Source organism: Gallus gallus, chromosome 1, assembly GCF_016699485.2.
Source record: "Gallus gallus isolate bGalGal1 chromosome 1, bGalGal1.mat.broiler.GRCg7b, whole genome shotgun sequence".
Taxonomy (NCBI): domain Eukaryota; kingdom Metazoa; phylum Chordata; class Aves; order Galliformes; family Phasianidae; genus Gallus; species Gallus gallus.
The window spans coordinates 189,536,041-189,557,378 of record NC_052532.1 but is presented as its reverse complement, the minus strand read 5'-3'; the positions used below and the strand labels follow the sequence as shown (position 1 = coordinate 189,557,378).

General features: G+C 36.1%; 1 protein-coding gene across 32 annotated transcripts in view; it reads left to right on the top strand.

Moving 5' to 3' along the window:
- Positions 1-21,338, top strand: part of DLG2 (discs large MAGUK scaffold protein 2) — a 999,237-nt gene that overhangs the window by 592,294 nt on the left and 385,605 nt on the right. For all 32 annotated transcript variants that reach the window (XM_040647195.2, XM_040647185.2, XM_040647172.2 and 29 more), the window contains one exon: positions 5,426-5,479. In XM_040647195.2, coding sequence (XP_040503129.1) covers positions 5,426-5,479 — 54 coding nt within the window. The remainder of the gene's footprint in view (positions 1-5,425; positions 5,480-21,338) is intronic.

Genomic DNA, 21,338 nt, shown 5'->3' with positions numbered 1-21,338 from the left:
GAAAGCACTGCTTCTCTAGTCAAGGGCAGGAAAAAGGTCTGTGCAGTGAGCACTAGATATAAGGCTGACAGCCTGCATAGTACACTGTCAGCATAGCATAATACTTACCTATCAGTAAGGATTAGAGCAAAAAGGAAAGTGCATGAGGAACAGGGAAAACAAGATCACTCAATCCACTACAGTCAATAAAATTCCTTTTTATGGAAGTTTCTGGATTCATTTTGCAACTGAAAAACTGTGAATGTATTCACTATGGTTTTAAAATCTGATTGGAAAATCTGATGAGCTCTCTGCAAGCTACCCATCTTAAAAGAGGGTTATCTCTTTCATAATCTAATTATTACTGATTTGAATTCATTCTGCAAATTAGGCAATTAGACATTTAAACTTTTAAAACTACCTACAGAGAGAGAGATTTAGTTCTTGTCATAGGAAAGAATCACAATCATTTGAGTTGGAAGGGCCTCTTAAAAGCCATCCAAGTTCTGGTAAGGCTGTGCTCTATTCTTACATACCCCAGTTTGTACAGGTAAGTGGGGGTTGCCACGACCCAGAGGCAGGACTTTGTACTTGGCTTTGTTGAACCTCATGAGGTTCACCTGGGCCCAATGCTCATGCCTGTGTAGGTCTCTCTGAATAGCATCCCCTCCCTTGGGCGTATCGTCCACACCACATATCTTGGTGTCGTCACCTGCAAACTGCTGAGGGTGCACTCATTCCTGCTTTAGATGTCGTTGATGAAGATGTCGAAGAGAACCAGTCCCAGTACTGACCCCTGAGGCATACCACTCGTCACTGACATACCACATACCACTCCATCCAGACATTGAGCCATTGGGTAACGATTGAGCCACTGGGTATGATATTACAACCAGTTCCTCATCCATCAAACAGTCCACCCATCAATTCCATATCTTTCCAATGGATTTTCTGGGGGACCGTGTCAAAGGCCTTACTGAAGTCCAGATAGGTGACATCAGTGGCTCTTCCCTTGTCCACTGATCAAGTTACACCATCACAAAAAGCGACAAGATTGGTCAGGCAGGACTTGCCCTTGGTGAAGCCATGCTGACGGTTATCACCTCCCTCTCTTCCATGTGCTTTAGCATAGCTCCCATTGGGATCTGCACCACTGTGTAGATGTATGTAGACTGTAAACCACTACTTTTAAAATTTTGATGAAACTGAGCCAGTTCTGCTAGTTGCTTTATAGCTGGGAGAAATTAGCGGGAGAGTAATTAGATGTCTTGTTGAAGACTGCAGAGCAGGTCCAGGGGCAGATCTAGGAATAACATTCTTTGTCTTCTAGGATGCCATTTCTTCTCAGTCTCAAACTTAGGCAGATATTTTATTTATGTATTGTTATATAGAGTGTGACAGATCACAGTAGGCAGAGATTCTAGAATCTTTTTTTGCATGTATTTGGTAATTTATGCACAGTTGGAAGTATTCTTGATGAGCTGAGGGACTGCTATGTTGGTTTTCTCTGTGTTCTGCTTAACTGAAATGATATTTGCTTTTTTTTTTTTTTTTTTTTTTTTGAGTATTTGGTGGATTGTTGCATGTGACACTTTTTAAGTCAGAGTAAATAGAGCCACATGATGCCAGAAAATAAGATCCTTCTAACTGACAGCTACTGAACATCTCTTGACCTATCCCTTGAATAGCTTTGTTAAGATTACAGACTATTTTGATCTTATTTTGTACTCCATGGCTAGCACTATATTTAAGGCTCTCTTCAGTGATTTCAAACGTCTTCTCACCTTTGCCTGATTAAAGCCTCCTACTTTACTTACAGTGTGATCTACAAACAGTGCAAAACTAACAAAATCAGCTTTGATTCCTGCACTTCTATTAAATGCAGTGTTGTAGCTCAGATCAGTGTTCTTCAAATTACCATACCTTAGAAAAACCAAAGGAAAGTGCATTGTATTACCTTATTGCCTGAGGGAACGTCATGGAGCTGTATCAGGGGAGGGTTGGGGAGGTTAGCGAAAGATTCTTCAGCAGAGGACAGTGGGCATGGAACAGGCTGCCCAGGGCAGTGGGCATGGCCCCAAGCTCCTGGGTCCCTTTCAACTCAGAATATTCTATCATTCTATATTAGCTGTGATTGAATGTCTGTAGTTGCTATATCCATCTGAAAATATTGCTCTTTGAATTTTCTCATGCTCATCTTTCTGATCAGGATGAATATCTCAGAAATAAAAAACTGCCTGTTTGATAGCTGAAGTTCAGCTTTTCCAGTCAGTGAAGAATAAATAAACTTTGTGTTAAAATAAACTTTGAATGACATTCTTGCTTGAGAGCCTATTATTTACAGGCTCTGTAGGAAGTGTAGGTAGGGGAGATGATGGGGTAGGGGAGGATCACTGTATTCAAAGCAGTGGTTTCATGGTCAGGGTTGGGTAGGAGACTAACAAGTGGAAAATCTTGGTGGGTGTCACTAGGAAGTCTCGCCAAGGCTTGCAATGGACAGAGGGATGTGATTAAAAAAAAGTAGACCAATTTCTGAAGACTAAATTGTTCCTCGCTAGCTTTCTGAGATGAGATGACTAGCTCTGTGAATGAGGGAAAATCAGTGGTTGTCATTTGCCTTGGTGTAAGCAGGGCTTTCAGCACAAATTCTCAGTCTTGTAGCCAAGTGAGAAAGACGGTGATGATATTAGAGGACAAATGAGATGTTGGCCAGACCACAGGATCCCAAGACTAGTGGTCAGCAAGTCAAAGTTCAGCTGGAGATCATTTACTTGTGATGAGCCTACTGAGTTGATGCTAGTACAAATGCTTACTTCTTGATTAATAACCAGGAGGAAATTCTTGACTCAGATCATGGTGAGGTCCTGGCATTGCTGCCCAGGGAAGCTGTGGATGCCCCATCCCCAGAGGTGCTCAAGGCCAGGTTGGATGGGGCTCTGGGCATCCTGAACGGGTGGGTGGCAACCAGCCCATGACAGTGGGTTAGAAGCTAGATGATATTTAAGGTCCCTTCCCACCCATGCCATTCTTTGATTTTATGATTCCTCAGCATGCCAAAGAGTGCTGGATGGAGGATGAAGGTGGTGCAGTAGGACAGTGGCTTGGTCTGGTTCACAGATCTTGTACAGGAAAACTGTGGGAGGGTCTGTGGGAAGAATGTATCATAGAATTGTAGAATCATAGAAAGGCCTGGGTTGAAAAGAACCTCAAAGATCATGTAGTTTCAACTCCCATGCCATGGGCTGCGTTGCCAACCACTAGACCAGGCTGCCATACTGTTGTCTTCAACTGTTTAAGGGATGGTTAGAGAGATGAAGCCAGACTCCTCTTGGAGATGCACAGGATGAGATGCTACATCCACAACATGCATTAGGTAAAATTCTGAACATGTATATATATTTATGTGTGTGAGTGTGACAAAAAACTCAGACTGTTTTAGCACAGAAACGGGGACCTTGCAAGGCTATAACAGTCTTGAAAGCAGCTGAGCATTGTGAAGAATGCTCAGGTTCTGCTTGGGCTTGTGAGAGAGAATAAAATGAAATTCCAAGTGCTGTAAATATTCTTTTTAACAGTGTTCCTACAACTACTAGTTTCTAATTCAGAAATCTTTTTATTTTTACTTCAGGATAATCTGATACAGATATAAGGCTTTGTTCCTAAGCTAGGTTAGAAGCAATCAATTACGGTATGGGAATTATTTGGAAAATGATTTTTGAATATTTGTTATTTCAATATGGATTGTTTTTTTAAAGCAGTGGAAAGATGCTTTCATTCTGAAGGTTACAAACTTTGTTTATGTATGTTACTAGAGCTTTTCTCTGTATATAACAAGAAGATCAAATCAATTAAAGAAAAGCTTTGGTAAAGACAGTAGAATATTGTTAAAAATAATCTTTTTCTTCTGTTGGAGAGGTATCATTCTTTAAGTATATTGAGCTCAATAATCATATAAGGTGAAATGATAAAAAAGTAATCTTTTGTTTAACCTTCAGTGATAATAGTGTTATAAATCTTTACATATGCCTAAAGATAAAAATAGTATAACCAAAAGACCTTCAGCTTTTTTTTTTATTTCACAGCGTCCAGTGTTATGGGGCAAAATGAGAATAAATGTGTTTGTGTATAAAGCATCCTTTCAGATACTAAGTATTTATATGGGAGGATGCCCCCTCTGTGGAAGTATTTAAGGTCAGACTGGGTGGGGCTGTGAGCAACCTGATCTAGAGGGAGGTGTTATAATGATAACTGATACATGGCATGATATATACAGACTATATCTATTCCATTTTCAGTTTTTGTTCATGGGTTACACAGTTGTATAGAAATAATGACATTACTTAATCATCAGTAGCTGTTGAGCAATAACATACAATTTTATTGAACGCAGAGTCATGTTACAATAACTACATCAAAAATTGGAAAGAACCTGTGATACTCTCAGAACATTTGAATTACTGCACTAATTAATGATACATTCTTAATTGGGGTTATGTTGCTTAGGTTTTGAATTCCTGCAGTGAATATTTGACAATAGAAATATGATCAGTGTTTTCAGTAGTGCTGAACTCATCCCTGCCATGCAGAAAGAGATTCTGTATTCTGTACAGTTTTAAAGTACAATCAGTCATTCATCAACTAACTTACAAAGTAGATTGATAAATACTTATAAAACTAATACATACTAATTTACTTACAGCTCTCTAATCCACAGTATCTGAGTAAGGGTTATGCAGCTGGGTCAGATCAGAGCTGAATCTTGCATCACCACCACCAAACCACAGTATGGGAAGGGGAAGAGGTTAGGTCATTTCAGGTGGATGTAAAGTAGCATGGATATGGATGGAATCAATGAGCTAAAGATCATGTGGGACAGCTCCACAAAACTTTTAAGACCAGGTCTATATTTTCAATTCAGCATCAGCTGAGAGCACATGAACTGTGTAGGATATATAGCTTTGATAAAAGAGTCTCATTATATATGTGCATATATATATATATATATAATATAGTTATATAATACAAATAAGTAATAGCTTGAATGCTATACTGTGCAAAATTAACTGATTATTGTGGTTTTGCTTGAGCACAAAAAGTGGGCATGTGAGGTAAGGGTAATTGAAAGCCTCACCTCCAAGTCTGCTTATATCCTAAGTTGAATACATCATGTTTCCTACAGAAAGTGAATGACTATTTACTATACATTCCGGTTGTGATCCAAAGCCTATTGAACTTGAAAAGAAAGTAATCTGTGATTTGTTGGTTGAGAATCTATTTGTTTCATCCTTAACTGATTGAATGGTACCCGAAGTTATGTGCTGTTATATGATGTGAGATCAATGGGAAGATAAGCTTATATGCTTTTAATGTACTATGTCATTGTGGGCATTTCAATATTAAGAATTTTCAGAGTTTTACATTTTTTCTCTTTTTTTTTTCCTTTCAGGCAAGCCCTGCCCCTATAATTGTCAATACAGACACCTTGGACACAATCCCTTATGTAAGTATTAACTTTGTATAGTGTGTACATTTCTTAAATAATTTTCCCACATAAATTTTGCTTAGTATTGGATAGAAATTATAAACAAATCTTACAACTAATTGTCTTTCACAGGCACATTGCTGATTTGTTTCTAGAAGAAGAAATCAGTAATAATAATGGCAGTCAGGTGATTTATAACACAATTACATACGTATAATTTGTAATTCAAACTTCAACACAAAAACTGTAACTTACTAAAACCAACCTTTCTTTGCAGAAAAAAAGTTGATTTCTTTTTTCCTCCTTACTAGTAAAATCATAGAATCATAGAATCACCAAGGTTGGAAAAGACCCCCAGGATCACCCAGTCCAACCATCCACCCATCACCAATAGTTCTCATTAAACTGTATCCCTCAACACAACATCCAAACGTTCCTTGAACATCTCCAGGGTCGGTGACTCCACCACCTCTCTGGGCAGCCCATTCCAGTGCCTTTCAGAGAAGTACTATTTCCTAACATCCATCCTGAACCTTCCCTGGTGCAGTTTGAAGACGTTCCCTCTAGTCCTATCACTGGTTACACGAGGGAAGAGGCCGACCCCCAGCTCACTACAACCTCCCTTCAGGTAGTTATAGAGAGCAATAAGGTCTCCTCTGAGCCTCCTCTTCTCCAGACTGAAATAAATCACAATTATTTACTTTGTAGAGCAGCATACATCCATATTAAGATTCTAGATTCACAGTACAATATTAAAAAACTGCTCTTCCCATTTCTGTCTGTATTCCTTTTGTAGCTGATAGTTGTACATGACAAATAACAGCACAAGCTAGATGACTTCATGTTTTCTTATTAATGTCTTTTCATTTAATGACTTCTAGAAGAAAAAAAAAGACAGAAAAGAATAACAAAGTAATTTTACCCTAAAATAAATGCATGCTTTTACTAAAGTAAAAAAAAAAAAAATAATAATAATAACAATTTTTTCTTACATTTATTTTATAACACTTTCATTTTCAACTTTGAAAGCAACCACAGTTGAAGGTTAAGTACATACAGATACATAACAAAATGAATATGCACTAAGCAGGCTGGATACAAGAAAAGCAAGTAGTATGAAGCTAGCCAGCCAATGTATGTTCATTCTTCTTGTATACTTTTTGTGATCATTCTAAAGTTCCTAATTAATGTCTCTCAGCTGTCAAGTGTCCATATCTGGTTCTTACATTTCCAGTGCATAGACCTAATTATTTACCCATCTACACTGATTATTTTGCTGGTTTCTGTCTTGTAGAAGGCTACTGATAAGGAAGTTTAATAGGAGGTGTCCTTGCCAGCTTTTTTGTTTCTGACAATTTATAAAACTTGGAAATTATTGTGCAGAACACATACAAAGATCATAGCCAAGAGCAAATTAGAAGAATAACACTGCTGTAAAATGAAAGAGAACCAAATCCCTTGTTGGGAATTTCAACCATTGGGAAGAGTGGAAGAGTGAAATAAAATTTCTTTGTTCGTTTACGTTCAACTTTCTTAAACGGCTTCCTAGTTTCAGTTTTCCTTCCTAACATCAGAACCATCTGTTGTGGTCTCATTTCCAATAGGTCTGTCTATTCTTCAATTTTAATGAGACATTTTACTCTTACTGTTCTCTATGGTCCATCAAGAGGGACATTTTGAGCCTCAGTTCTCATTTCCAGTGCTGGAGCTTTGCCCAGAACAGTCCACAGTTACAGTGTTAGAATTCCTAAGTACAGATACAATTACACTAGTGACAAGATGTTCAATCAATATGATTTATTCCCTCAACAGAGTTTATCAATACTTATGCAGCTTTATATCACTTTTATACTAGTGTCCCTTTTTCTTAAAAACAAACAAAACATACACATACAGAAGTCCAATAAAATGACAAAAGACGTCCAAGAGAAATATTGACAGTAGACTGAAAAGTGCCTGTGGGCTGTTTCAGTCTCCAACACATGATGTGATCTAGATAAATAAAAACAAGCTGCTTCTGGTAAAAATAGACAATTCTGAGTTGGCTACCTTCTTCCTGTATGGAAGAGTTATATCCCTTAGAAATGGAATACAGCAGAGGTACTAAAGAGGAACTTGCCAATAATAAATGCCAAGGTGAAGCCTATCTGCTGAGGCCAACATAGTGCCCCACAGGACATGTGGGTTTTGCTTTACGAGTAGGTGATTCATTCTCATTAGGATTTATAGGCTTAAACATTCTTCAGAATGAGAAAGATTGACAAAGATGTGGACAAATGACCTCTTCCCCCAGACTCATATTTGGAAAAGTGGTTTGAGACTCTCAATTACTCGGGAGATAAATGCCATAACCACAAACGTCATCCCTTTCGTACTCCTTTAATTGTATAATAATGCAGCTATCATTATATCATTTATTTGCAGAAAAAAACATTTGGCATATACACTGTAAAACGCATTTGGGATTGTTTGTTTTGTTTTGTTTTTCTTTGTTTTTGTTTTCCAGACAAGTCAGTTCAGGGAGATAAGAGAAATCTGAACTTAATTATTATTTTAAAATTTGAATATGAGTTAAGCACGTGCCTTTTAGCACTGTCAGGACTTACAGACATACCTGGAAGAAGACTATGAATGACCAGGGACATCTCTTGTGAATCCTAACGGATTAGTTAGGATATAATGTATCTGAAAGTTATCATTCTTTTTTAATTATCATGAGATCCCTCCTTTAGCAACCCTAGAGCAAATTATTTTACAGGTCAGAGAAACGAAGTTCACTTATGTCATTTCCTGTCCAGTGCTCACTTCATCCATGATGTAAGTGGGCAATGGTTGTCAGTCCTCTCTCATAATAGAGCTGTGTCTAACACTCCCAGTGGGTTGGAATTATCTTAGAGGTCTGCTCCTGTTGTCATGCCTCAAAGTGTGTTTGGAGTCTAGCAAGCCTCTTGATGGAGGAACACACAGAAATTTTTAGCTCTGAAGACTTTCACCACACTACCCATGTCCACATTCTTTTTCTCAGATCCTGTCTTTCTCTACTCTAGATTGGTTGTCCTTTAATTCTTTCCCTGCAATACGTATTCCACAAATCTGAGTAATTCTAAATCAACTTGTTAAACAAAATTTAAAAGTATGTAAAAAATCTAGGCAGGGCTGGATGCAGCTGTGGGCAGCCTGATCTAGTGATCTCACCCATAGCAATGAGTTGGAACAAATGTGTCTTTAAGGTCCCTTCCAACCAAGACAAATTTGCGATTCTGTGATATGCAAGTATTGCATACTATGGAAGTGTTTGGCATACTAGTTTTTGATTGCTGACTGATAGCTTAATTAAGATGCTCTTCATGAAACTTCCCTAACACTACCTATTTATGTTTCTGCCAAAAAAATGAGCTGTTTTCTTCAGCCTATTTCAAAAGTTTTATCGAAACTACATATAATTTTTCCTTTATCAGATCTGTTTTTTTTCTATAATAACTACCATTTTCATTGTACTTAACAAAGTAAACATGAAACACTGGAATAAGCATGAATTTTCAAATTTTGTTAAATAGATTGGTCTACTTTACTCCATCATTACTAGCCACAGCTGATAACCTGGTAGACCACTTAGTAAGGTCAGGCTATTTTCAGTGTTTTTATGTACCAAATGGAGGCTTCTCATGATTCTACGTAGCTCTTGACTCAGCAGCTCAAAGAACTATTTCCCTGTTTCCTTTTTTGCCATGTACATCCAGTCCATTTCCATTTCAGTGAACACACTGCTGTTCTCCAAGAATTCCTGAGTGTTATCAGATAGAGAGGGGTGTAACAGAAATGCTTAACACAATGCATTTTCAAATGTAATGTTTCCAGTGGTCCACCAAAAATAAATTTCAAAAATAAATTTTTACTGTTGGTATATAACTGGTAAATGGTTTGATTTGTCCTGTTAATGTCTTCATGTAATTAAACCTTTTGATTTTGTTGACATTATTAAAACCTTTAAACTCAATAGCTGAAAAAATCATCCTATGAGGGCCTGTTTTCCTTCAATATACTTTTCTTGAACAAGATGAAAGAAAAGGCCTTATTCTGATATATTGTATGTCATTCTTTATGATTTAGAACAGAAGAAACAGTTAATTAGCTTTGTTTCTAGGTTCAGTGACTTGAAAACTTTGGCTTGGCGAGCTTTGAATGTGGGAATAAATTTGATAGGAAGCTTCAGTGGTACAAAACGAATTATTCTGTGGCATTTTAAGCACAATTAAACATTTGTGGGAGTTTGTTTGTTCTTTATTCTCTGGCTGTAAATTTTAGATCCTATTGTATAATGAGAAGCATTAATTTAATACTCTATGAATCATCTCAGTTTCTCTGTTGCACAGAATAATCTTTATTTATTTATTTATTGGTTTCCAAAATGCTGCATAGATAAGTGAAAAGTACTAGCTTTTATGCATCATTTTCAGGAGTTGATGTGAGTCTTCCTATTTCTTTTATAATGGAATTTGATTTTCCTTCCACCTTAACTTCATGTTAAACTTAAATTCTCTCCGATACTTTGGTTGGTCCCTTCCTCCCTCTATTTGTTACATAGATCATAGAATCACAGAATCACAAAATGTCTTGGGGTGGAAGGAACCTCAAAGATCACCATGTTACAGCCCTTGCTGTGGGCATGGTTACCAGCCACTAAATCAGGCAGTAGATCAGGCTGCCCAGGGCCTCATCCAATCTGGTCTTGATCATCTCCAGTGATGGGACATCCACAGCTTCTCCGGGCAGCCTGTGCCAGCATCTCACCAAAATTCCCCCCCTATAATCTAAACATCTCCCCTAAATCTTCTGTTTTAGTTTAAAACCATTCTTCCTTGTCCTAACACTATCTACTCATGTCAAAAGTTGATTTTCCTCCTATTTATAAGCTCTCTTCAAGTACTGAAATGCTGTAGTGAGGTCTTCCTGCAGCTTTCTCTTCTCCAGGATGAATAAGCCCACATCCCTCAACTTTTCTTTATGTGAGAGGTGCTCCAGCCCTCTGAATATCTTTGTGCCCCTACTCTGGACCCACTCCAACAGCTCTGCATCCTTCTTGTGCTGGGGGTGCCAGTCCTGGATACATTAATCCAGATGGAGCCTCATGAGGCCAAAGTACAAAGGGGAGACAATCCATTCCCCTCTCCCTGCTGGCCGTCTCACTTTTGATGCAATCTAAGGTGCTGTTGAATACATAAGAGCTAAGACATATGCAGTTTATTGTTCTGGTACCAGCAAGTTCCTTGTATTACATTGGTCCCCCTTTAGTCTTCCAAATTACTACTTATTATTACTATTATTTTATTATTGGTTTGCTGTCTATGCAATTCTGTACAGTTATACTCATTTCCTGAAGAAGTGATTTTCAGACTGCTTTGATTAGGTTTTTGTGACCTCTAATCAACTCCTTGCATTACTTTATGCATGCTGATCAAGGCCATGGGCACCACTGCTTTGATTGATCTGTTCATGGGGACACGCAGAACTCAGTCCCCTTTATTTGCTCCTGTACTGGGAAGCATGGAGGCCATGAGAATGACAAAATGGGGAGGTTAGGAGAAGGTTTCACCTTTTTTTGTCAACCAGCTCAGCCAGTGCAACTGGATTTAGCACGTGAAAGTAGGTGCATAAAGGTGTAAACCAAAGCTGCAGGGAAAAAATAGTTCTTCCTATTCTGAGAGAAAAAAAAAAAAAAAAAAAAAAAGAATTGTGAAAATCTGAAAATTTCTGAGATTCACTAATCTAAGGGTTTTTATTGGATATTGCAAAATAGGCATAGCATATACCTAAAGAAGTAAATTGAAGGAGGGAGGGCATGAGCATAAGACATTTGGCATTCATAATGAATATGAATTGTGCTGTATAACTATGACTGGTGAGCAAATATTTGAAGAGAGAAGTAATAGAGGAGAAAAAGGAAATTCTTGTCTGAAAGGCTAGAATCTGAATTTTTACAAAGGTAGGAAGCTCTTAGAATTGGGATTTTTTTATTAATTAGTGTCTTAAAATGTGTTAAATATATATAAGTAAGTATATAAAGATTTATATATATATACATTTGCCCATTTACTTAGCATCTGAATAGATTTATTTCTTCCTCCTAATTAGTTTGGCAATAACTATTTAAGTTACATTGCACATCTTATTATCTCAAAGGTCTCTTATGTTTTCCAGATTGTTAAACAACAGTTTTGCTTGTTTGTTGTTTATACTCATCTTTCAGTCTTTCAGTTAACGTAGATTACAGTGAAAAAGCTAAATGAGGTAGAGCTCTGTGCCAGCTTTTAAAATATGCAATGGTTTGGCTTCTCTGATTTTGCCCTTGAATTGTAGTACCGCAACGTTGTTTGGCCTGGTCACTGCTATGTTCTGCATGTCATCATTTTTGTATTGGGATAAGAGATTTTTCTTTTAGAATAGTAGTATTGACAAGATTGGCTTAATTCATGTTTGTAAAATATTTTCAGATCATTAGTGAAAATGGTGTTACATTACACAAAACTACAGAGTTAAAAATTCAATTCCTCCTGAAACATGCGTGAATAGAAGAAACATGTTATTTGATAATTGGTAGTAGAAAAACATATTATTGCATTCCAAAACCCAAAGCAAAAGGATGAATGGGTCTTATTCATAAGATTATTCATCTTATCCATCTGATTTATTTTGATTCTGTTTCATACACATTGTATTTGAAAACCAGAATATTTCGAAACTTTTCTTGAAAAATATATAGTTTTAGAATGGAATATCTTTACAAAAAGAGCCAAAGTGATTACTGAGAAAAAAATATACCTGTTTTCACTAAGTTTCCTTTGTAAATTTTGGAGGAAATTGTAAGTATTTAAGCATCATTAGAGACTGTTGGCTTTTAACATCAACTTTTAACTAAGTGTAAATGCAAATCATTAAATAACTTCAAGATTTAGGAGATTTATTTTATCTACCTTAGACATAAGCACTACTTTGCATATTTGAATGCTATGTATCATATCATGAAAAATCAGAAGAAAACCTTCACTGTTGCTGTCTGTATGAATATTAGAATCCTGTCAATCCATGGAGTAAAAGCATCCCCTTATCACATATCTAATTACCCCTTCACATTTGCACTCTGCAGAAGTCTAATACTTTCTGTTTTCAATTGTCTGTGAATAACTCTCACCTTGTGATTCAATCAAAAGACTTTTTATGTAGACGTTTGATTTAAACTTTACCATTAACAGGAAATGAGTATTATTGAACTCTAAAAGAGAGCAATTGGTACACTTCATGATTTAGACTTTCTGACACAAAAAAAAAAAAAAAAAAAAAGCTGGAAGGTGAGTTTCTGAATACCCTTTGGCCATTAACAGACAGTGGGTCTTTTGGACCACAGTGAAATTAGTTTGAAATAACCCCCAAAGCAACGCACAGGTTTCACAACTCTTTGTGAGTCTGTTCCCACTGGGCAGTTCTTTTCATCCTTGCAGCCTCCGCTGTAGGGAAGCCAGCAAGGCACAGCTCTAATCAGTCCTTTTTTTCTGAGAGAAGTCATATATGCTTGTGTGTCTATACATACCTCTCCTCTATGCCCATCTATACTTCATTTTTAATTCATCCAAGAGAATTTGTGCAGAAGACCAGTATGTGCTGAAGATTTCAGAGCACAGCATGTCTATCAGACTTGTTTGAACCACTTGGAGATTTGAGCCAGCCTAGAATTGCATTGCTCTAACAGTTAAATGTTTTTGGAGTTTTTGACTTGCTCTCCCTAGCCTTGAATTAGCTTCTACTTTTGTGCCGTTTTTTATATATTACACCGTAGAACTGTAGTTTACATTACTGTACTTTGTAGCAGTCAGCTAAAACTGGTTGAGTCTGGGGATTTGCAAGGATCCAGTGGTTAACACAACCACTTGCAAATATGCTTTTATAGCACAGTCCATAGTCTTAAGCCATGACTATGGCTCTTGAAGTTCACAACGCTCTTTGCTTGTGTGGCATTAATTTAATTCTGAATTATTGTGTCATGATATCACAATTCTGAGCCGAACTGGGAAACGTAACTTGAAGAGAACATATAAATATTTATTTAATAACAAGACTTAATGTCTGTGGTTTAAGACAATGACGCTTACAGGCAGATTTCACTCTACAGAATGGTGTAGGCCTTAAATGAAGCTGTTTTCAAAAATGAAAAAAACTCTGTATTGATGTCATTATCTGAATAGTTTTAATTTTATAAAAGAGGAAAGAGTTTTCCCATTCCATAAGACCTCATTTCACAAAGGATTTCAAACATGAGATAGGAGAAATTTTAAGTGCTGGTGTCAGACATAGAAGTATTCCTTTGAACCTTGTAACCTAAGAAGCAAAGAATAAGAAACTGCTTAATACTGAATAGAAAACTATTTTTAATGAAAAATGGAAAATAAAAATACTGCTTTCTTATTTTACTGGAAATGGAAGGCCTTCATTTCTGTGACACTTCAATCCAAAGGTACATACATAACTTATCTGTACAAGGAAGCTTCTTCCTAATTTCAAGGATATTTATTGTTTTTACCTGGAATTGATTGATGTTCTACTTTCCAAAGTACCTCTTGAAGTTCAGCCAAGGCAAGTTTGTTGTTATCCTGGCAGTATGTACTGTAATATTTGTATTAATACTGGTTAGGAAAAGTTACCTTCCTTTATATTCTTGTATGTATTGCTCTTAACATTATCCACTGTCATTTTTATATTAAGTCTTTGACGTTGTTCATGTTGATTTTCAATAAGAATTTTAGAATGCCTTAAGCATGATCTAGCTACATCTGAGTGAACACCATATCATTTTCACAAAAATGATAAACTAACAACTGAAATTGGTAGCCAGGGAACAGCTGATCTGTGCTGTAAAACTAATACACCTTCAGCACAGTTTTGGGAAACGTTTTGAAGCAAGGTCTGTACTGCTGTACAGTGTGTAGACTGTTTGGAGTGTGACTCGTGTCTAATTCACATTTTTCGTAATAAAAAAACATGCCACTTTGAATGCAGTGAATGGATGAATCAGCCTCGATGATAAATTATATTTTTAATCAGTGTTTATATGACCTAGCATTCTGAATATTGCTGCAAACCCAAATATATTACTGATAATACTTGTTTTCCTGATCATAAAAATTCTGACTTCCATAATTTTCTGTAGAAGGTTGACTTAGTTTGAGGATCATAGAAAGCAAAGACGCATTCATGAGATAAATGTCCGCATTGTGGAGATCAATAATAATGAGAAATGAGAAATGACAACTGAATGCAACTGTTTTTTGTGGTTTGTTGGTTTTTTTCCTCTTACATTAACATACTAAATCAGCTGTCTAGTGATATGTGTTTGTAAATTGTTCTTCATGAAGGTGACCGTAGCTTATAAATTTCAATTCCTTTTAGTCTTATATTATTTGTACTGAATACACAATGCTTTATGTTAGCTAGGCAGAAAGCCACTTTACTGGATTTTGGCAAGTGTTGTGGTTTCATTCTTTACCAAGTTTAATTGGGTAATAATGTGGTCATAAAAAAAAAAGAAAATAACCTTGTGCAAGGTCCAAAATCAGGACTTGAACTTCGCAAAGGTGATGGAAAATTGAGGATAACATACTGTGTTTGTCTTGAAATTATTGAGGTAGAGTAATTTTTCAAATAATGTGCAGAGTACAATTTGATTAATCACCTTGATTTCACCATCATCTTTCTCTTTAGTAGAAGCAGATTGCTGTTGTATTAATAGTGTTCTTTCTTACTCTATAAACTGTAAAAGTCTCCAACTGTTCATATGACCTCTTGTTATTCCCCTAGAGGAGGACAAACATAATTTGCAGCTGGTGCTTTCAATACGATTTTATTTCTTTCACAGACAGTGGATATTACTTTGAAGGGATTTTGTGTAAAATAAATCAGAAAATTGCTTCTATTTTGTTCTCCAAGCATTTGATTTTCATATAGACAGACACAAGTATGTTCTAATTTATGGAACCCTTCATTCATATATATTATCTTTGAAAGTTGTCCATCTTTCTTTCAAACTAGGGACTAAACTCCAGAAGCTGTTCTTGGGAGTTAATAAGACTGATTTCATTAATAGGACAAGTTGGTCTTTAGTCAGGTGGTGATAAGTTGTGCTGTATTAGCTGCTTCTAATGTGTGCATGGTTAATCCCTGTGAACAAGAAGTTGCACCAATTTTCTTTCTCTGAGCTTGTGAAGGAGCAGAAAGCTGCTTTGAATTTGGCTCAGCTGTTCAGATTGCCTTTTGCTTTTTTTCTGCAGCAGAATTAATTGGGCATGAGGGAGCTGTTCTGCTATGCTTTTCGTGGTAGAGCACAAAGAGTCTGTGGCTTCTTGCCCATCCACACTAAAGAGTATTCCAAGATTTTAATAGAAACAGTGGATCTTTCCTCTGTTAGAAAATTTCTTGTAAAGCAACTAAAATGCTGTTCTGTGGAATTCATAAATGTTTGTTAATAAATGTGCAGAGGTATTATTTATGTGTATTTTCCTTATTATATATTGTTATTATTAGTTCAAATATTTTAATTACCTTTTCAAGTCTGCACCCTCCTGCAGGTGTAATTACGTTCACAGATGAATAAATGTAAGATCAGTTACACTGGTACAAGCTCAGTGACACCAGTGGAATTGCACCAGTTACTGAGAGTATAGTAAAGCCTTCAGTACTTACTCCAGAGTTAATAAACAAGGAGAAAAGAAACCAAGAGAATTCACTGATTGTGATTTGCTCAGTGGCAATGAGAGAGTACAGGGAAGGGAGTATTAACCCTTAAAAGGGCTTAAAAGTATGTAAAGGTGTTGGGAGACTGTTTTAGGCACAACAGTCTGAGTCAGAGTATGCAATCAATTAATAAAGCACAAGACATTAGGTTCTGTTGGCTAGATGTTGTTTATACATATATTTATTTAGAAATGGGTGTGGCTGTATATATATATATTACGTATTTCAGCATATGATTACTATACAAAACACCATGGATATCAATAAATGCAACAAATGGTTTCCATATATCTCTTGTCTAGACTTTTGCCAGTTACTACATTATTGATTTATTTATAAAACCAAAGGAAAATTTTAACTTAAGTGTTTAAATGAATCAAACAACTCACAGTTTATGTATTAATTTCTGTCTTTTATTCACTTCAGCCACAGCTATGCAAATTACAGTACTGAACATTAGGAATATAACCTTGTATGTCGCAAGTTACAAGTACTTCGTAATCTTATTTCATGAAATAATATCAATCAGTCAACAGCAATTTTCCATTTTTATGTATTTTATACATGGAATAAAATATTATACAAGAAAATCACTTCCAGAAATATATGTACTGTTCAGTCAGTTGAAAAGTTTGATGGATTTTCCTCTAAAACTGAGAAGGACTAGAGACACAGGATCCTGACAAACTGAAAGTTCATGATTAGTCAGATGTTAGGGTGTCAGCAATGTCAGAAGCACAGAAGAAAATGAAAGGCAGACTGACTGCAAACTTCTAAAGCTGTATAGGAAATGACCTGAGCTGCACAAGAAAGGATGTAATTTTGTGGAAGAAATGACTGTATCTACTTCTCTGGAAAGCACTGCTTCAAATTCTTATGTTGATGTGTAGTATAAATCAAGATTCATGGGTAAGGAATTTTAGGAACTATTTTTTTTAGGATACAAATTCTGAAAGTCTGAAATAGCTCTATATAATCAGTTAAGTACACACAGATTCCTCAAATGTCAAGTCCATGAGAATAATAAAGTACATAACATAAATCACTCTGTTGAGTCCTCTCCCTCGTGCCTGTAAAAACCAAACAAATAAACCAACAAGACCCTAGGTGACAGCTTAACCTAAGTTGGATAGCTAATATGAAAGAATATGAATTTCTCCTAGTTAAAGAGAAAAGTTTGTATGTGTTAAAAATGTCATTTACATAATTCTGATTTGGAATAATTTGGAAGAGCTAGCCTAAACAGAATTAATAGACAGAAATGTTTTCATTTCCATTTAATATAATCCCTTTTTGAAATTATGACCTCTGCTTTAATCTGCTTCATGGATTATATATGAAACTGGGAGTTCTGTGATGGGTCAGCATTGAGTGCTTGCACTTAAAAATATATAGACACATCTCTTTTGAGGTATATATGGTTATAAAACACCTACATTGGTGCTGAACAGGGGAAAGGACTGTGAGGAGTGAGAACAGCAAGAGAAAAAGGGAAAACTGAATGAGAGTCCTTTGCTTGGGCCATGTTTTGAAATTAAGGATAAGCAGGTGAAGCATATTAACACAATGAATCAAGGTATAGGAGTTAGGAGAGAAGACTATATTAAAATTATGGATGGAAAATTTAAGGAGAAAAGCTAATCACAAATGATGCTTTTATTGAAGTTGAATTAGAAAAAAATATGTTCAATTCTGTATATACATGCATGCATCTGTGTTTGAAGGAACAAAAAAGATTTGGATGTAGTAAGAAGGTATAAAGAAGTAAAAAATATAAATCAGAGGTGGCAGTGGAGGCTAAATTTGCAGACAAGAGAAGCTGTGCCAGAGCTAGGGGATGGTCATATGCAGGACGTAAAGAAAACATGATTTTGTTCTGAACAAAAAGTAAGATGAAATTAGGGACTTGGGAATCAAATAGAGAAAAATGAGAATGGTTACTCAATGAATGGATGTTTTCTGCAAGAGAATTAAAACAAGAAAACCAAGGGTAACAATGAGGGAGGAAGAAGGACTAGGAAAGAATGAGTATGATACACAAACAGTAAAGAGGAAAGTAAAATAAAAATCAAGACCTGAAGAAGGGTATAAGAGACACTGAAAAGGAAAAGAATAAGCAAAAAAAACACCTTTTAAGTAGATCATGACTGTGCTGTAAATATTTACTGGTGTTGACTAAAAGTTGGATTTTTCTTCTTGGAGCTCTTCTCCAAGAGTGGTATCTTCCCTGAAGGCTGAGGGCGGTATCTTCCCTAAAAGATGAACGATGAGTGATGACCAAGTGCTCTATAGACATACCTACAAACCTGTGGAATGATCCACATATTAGTTACACTTATACTGTATGATCTTTTCCTGATAAAGTATAAAGTTATTACAAAACCATGAAGTCTTTCATTCATGATTCTCCACACCAGAACAGTTGTGTGCTGATAAAAAAGTTTTATGTTATGTTGCATTTCTGTTCAATGAGCTTAACATATTGCCCTATTTCCTGGAAGAAATAAGGTGGAAAAGAAGGAAGTGGGCTTGTTATTCACTGTGATTAAAAATAGATGTAGGCTATCTTTTATAAAAAGCACGTAAAATGCACTCACTCAGATAAATGAAAGTGGCATGAAAAGAATTCTGGCAGTCTCTTTAGGACAGATAAAAAAGATGAAATAATCATATTTGAAATCATGGAACAGAGGGATATTCTTTCCAGTATGTTTATATGAAATGAGAAAGAAAACTGAATGCACTTCGAAAACAATATCAAAAGGACAGCAGGTTTCTTGAGAACAGTGAGGGAGCTTTGTCAACGACTGAAGAAATAACTTACATCTGGAGATGACCAAGAGCTAAATAAAGATTACTCTTTCATCTTGCTGATATAAAAGAAATAATGCAGGGCTGTTTAAATCTTGTACTTGTTAAAATACCAAAATGGCCTTGGTGTTCCCTAAATGTAAAACGTACGATCTTAATTATGCCACAAAGTGGAACTTTTTAAAGGACACATGTCCTAGGATACTCTTAAATCAGATATTGGCAATGTGCATTCTATGGAGGCAGCTATTCTTGGCAATGTGCATTCTATTAGGCAACTGATGAAACTGTTAAAGCAAAAGAATCAAAATTATATGGTGAGTGAAAATCTGTAGCAGAGTAGTTGTCTTCCTAGGAATATGATAATGGAAGTGGAAGCAGCAGTCTTTTTTCTTGAGGACAGCAAAAAAAAAAAAAAAAAAAGTCCAATGAAATATAATTAAAATGGGTTTTGTTTGTAATAAGACTCTACAGATATTGTAATTTTTATTCAATGCAATCTCTTCTTGAAGAGAAGATCTGGCTTATGTAATGGTTGACTTTTACCTGGATAACACCACCAATGACCACCAAACCCCTCACCAGAACTCCTTATTAACTCAGCTCATGCACCCAGTGCTGCAGTAAAGTACTGTTGGCTTTCTAACCTGTTTTTTTTCCTGCATTTCAGTGGCACTGTCATCAAGTAATTGCAGAGACATAAAAAAAGAATCAGGAAAAAAAATACATGTAATAATCTTAAAAACACAAGAGTATGTGAACAGTGTGAACAGTATAAACAGTATAGATTCTCATGGATTTTAGAATTTGTTTTAAATTTATAGAGTTGATTTTAATGAGGGACTCCTTCCTCTGCTTGTCATTCTTAAACTCCATTACATGAGACAAACTTCCTGGAAAGTCAGATTAAAATTATTTAAGAACAAATAAATCCTGGATGGTTAGAAACTTACTTTAGTGTTCTGTATGCTGGGCTTTATTTCACTTTTCCTGAAAAAATTGTTTGTTGGGAATATCTTTTTACCTGTTCCTTATTTCTCATCATAAACTGTCATCTATATATCTTAGGAAGATATATAATTTGCTGTGGTCTCCAGAATTTATTACAGTTTCACCAGGAGGTCTTTTGCATGCTGGTATCTGAATAGTTACCACACATTACATCTCTTTCTTAATGAAATGCTCTTATCAAAGCTGAGAAGAATCTCAAATGTAAGATGCAGCTGTAAATGTAAAGCAACTGTTGCCTTGCTTTTGCAAGCAGTTATTTTGAACATTGGAATTACCTGAGTAATGGTAACTTGTTCTAAAGGGGCTGAAAACTCATCACACTCTAGATCCTGAACATATTTAAAGTCAGGAGGCTGATAATTCTTCTCTCATCAGAAGCATGTGTTGGTGATGCTGTTGATGAAAAATAGGACGTCAAAGGCCCTCAAAAGTTACCTAAAGGTTTCATTCATGTTGTCTATTTTGTCTGGGCCAACAGCATCTTTTGGGTGCTCCTGCATGAGATATATTTTGACTTCAGACTCTGTGCCTTTCAGGAGTGTTGAAAGTTGATTGCATCCTCCCATGGATTCAACTTGTGCTCTCTTTCTCCATTTCTGCCAGTCCTCTGAGACAAGTTGTTGCCCTCCTTTGGGCATCCTACTGTCACAGGTGCTGTTGAGTACTGATTTTCCATAGAGAGAACCCCAGCTTCCCAAATCAGGGAGGGAAATCAAGAGGGAATTCATGTTCCAAGATGACATCCTAACTTTTTAGACTCATGGGAGAAGGTGCTGGATATCAACCTGTGTATATTCTCCACATTACACATGCAGATAAATCCCCAGCAGTAACTAACTGAAAAATCTCCTAAACCAGACTTCAGGCCTTTCACTAATGTAATAATTGTAAAAGAAATATTGTATCCATTATATAGGACTTTTTATCAGTCTAGAGTCAGGAGAATTTCAAAGAAAATTTATGTAAGGCAAGTGCTCATCAAACTTCATGCTTCAGTTTTAGACTCTGTACTCAGTGAAAGGAAACTTCAGGGGCACAGTTCAAATAACCTATCCGAGATGTCTAATGTAGGATGAAATGACTTAAGAGCTAGAAGTATCTGTTCCTCTCCAGTGAGTATAAAGAGAGCCAGATGACTACTTCATATTTCAGCATTATAGACAGAAAAATTTAGTCAAGATTAAGGATATCTATTGTCAACCTTGGAGTCCTGAAAGAAGGGGAAATAATAATTCCAAAGCAGATTGCAAATACTTGTGATTTCTTTGGCTGTGGA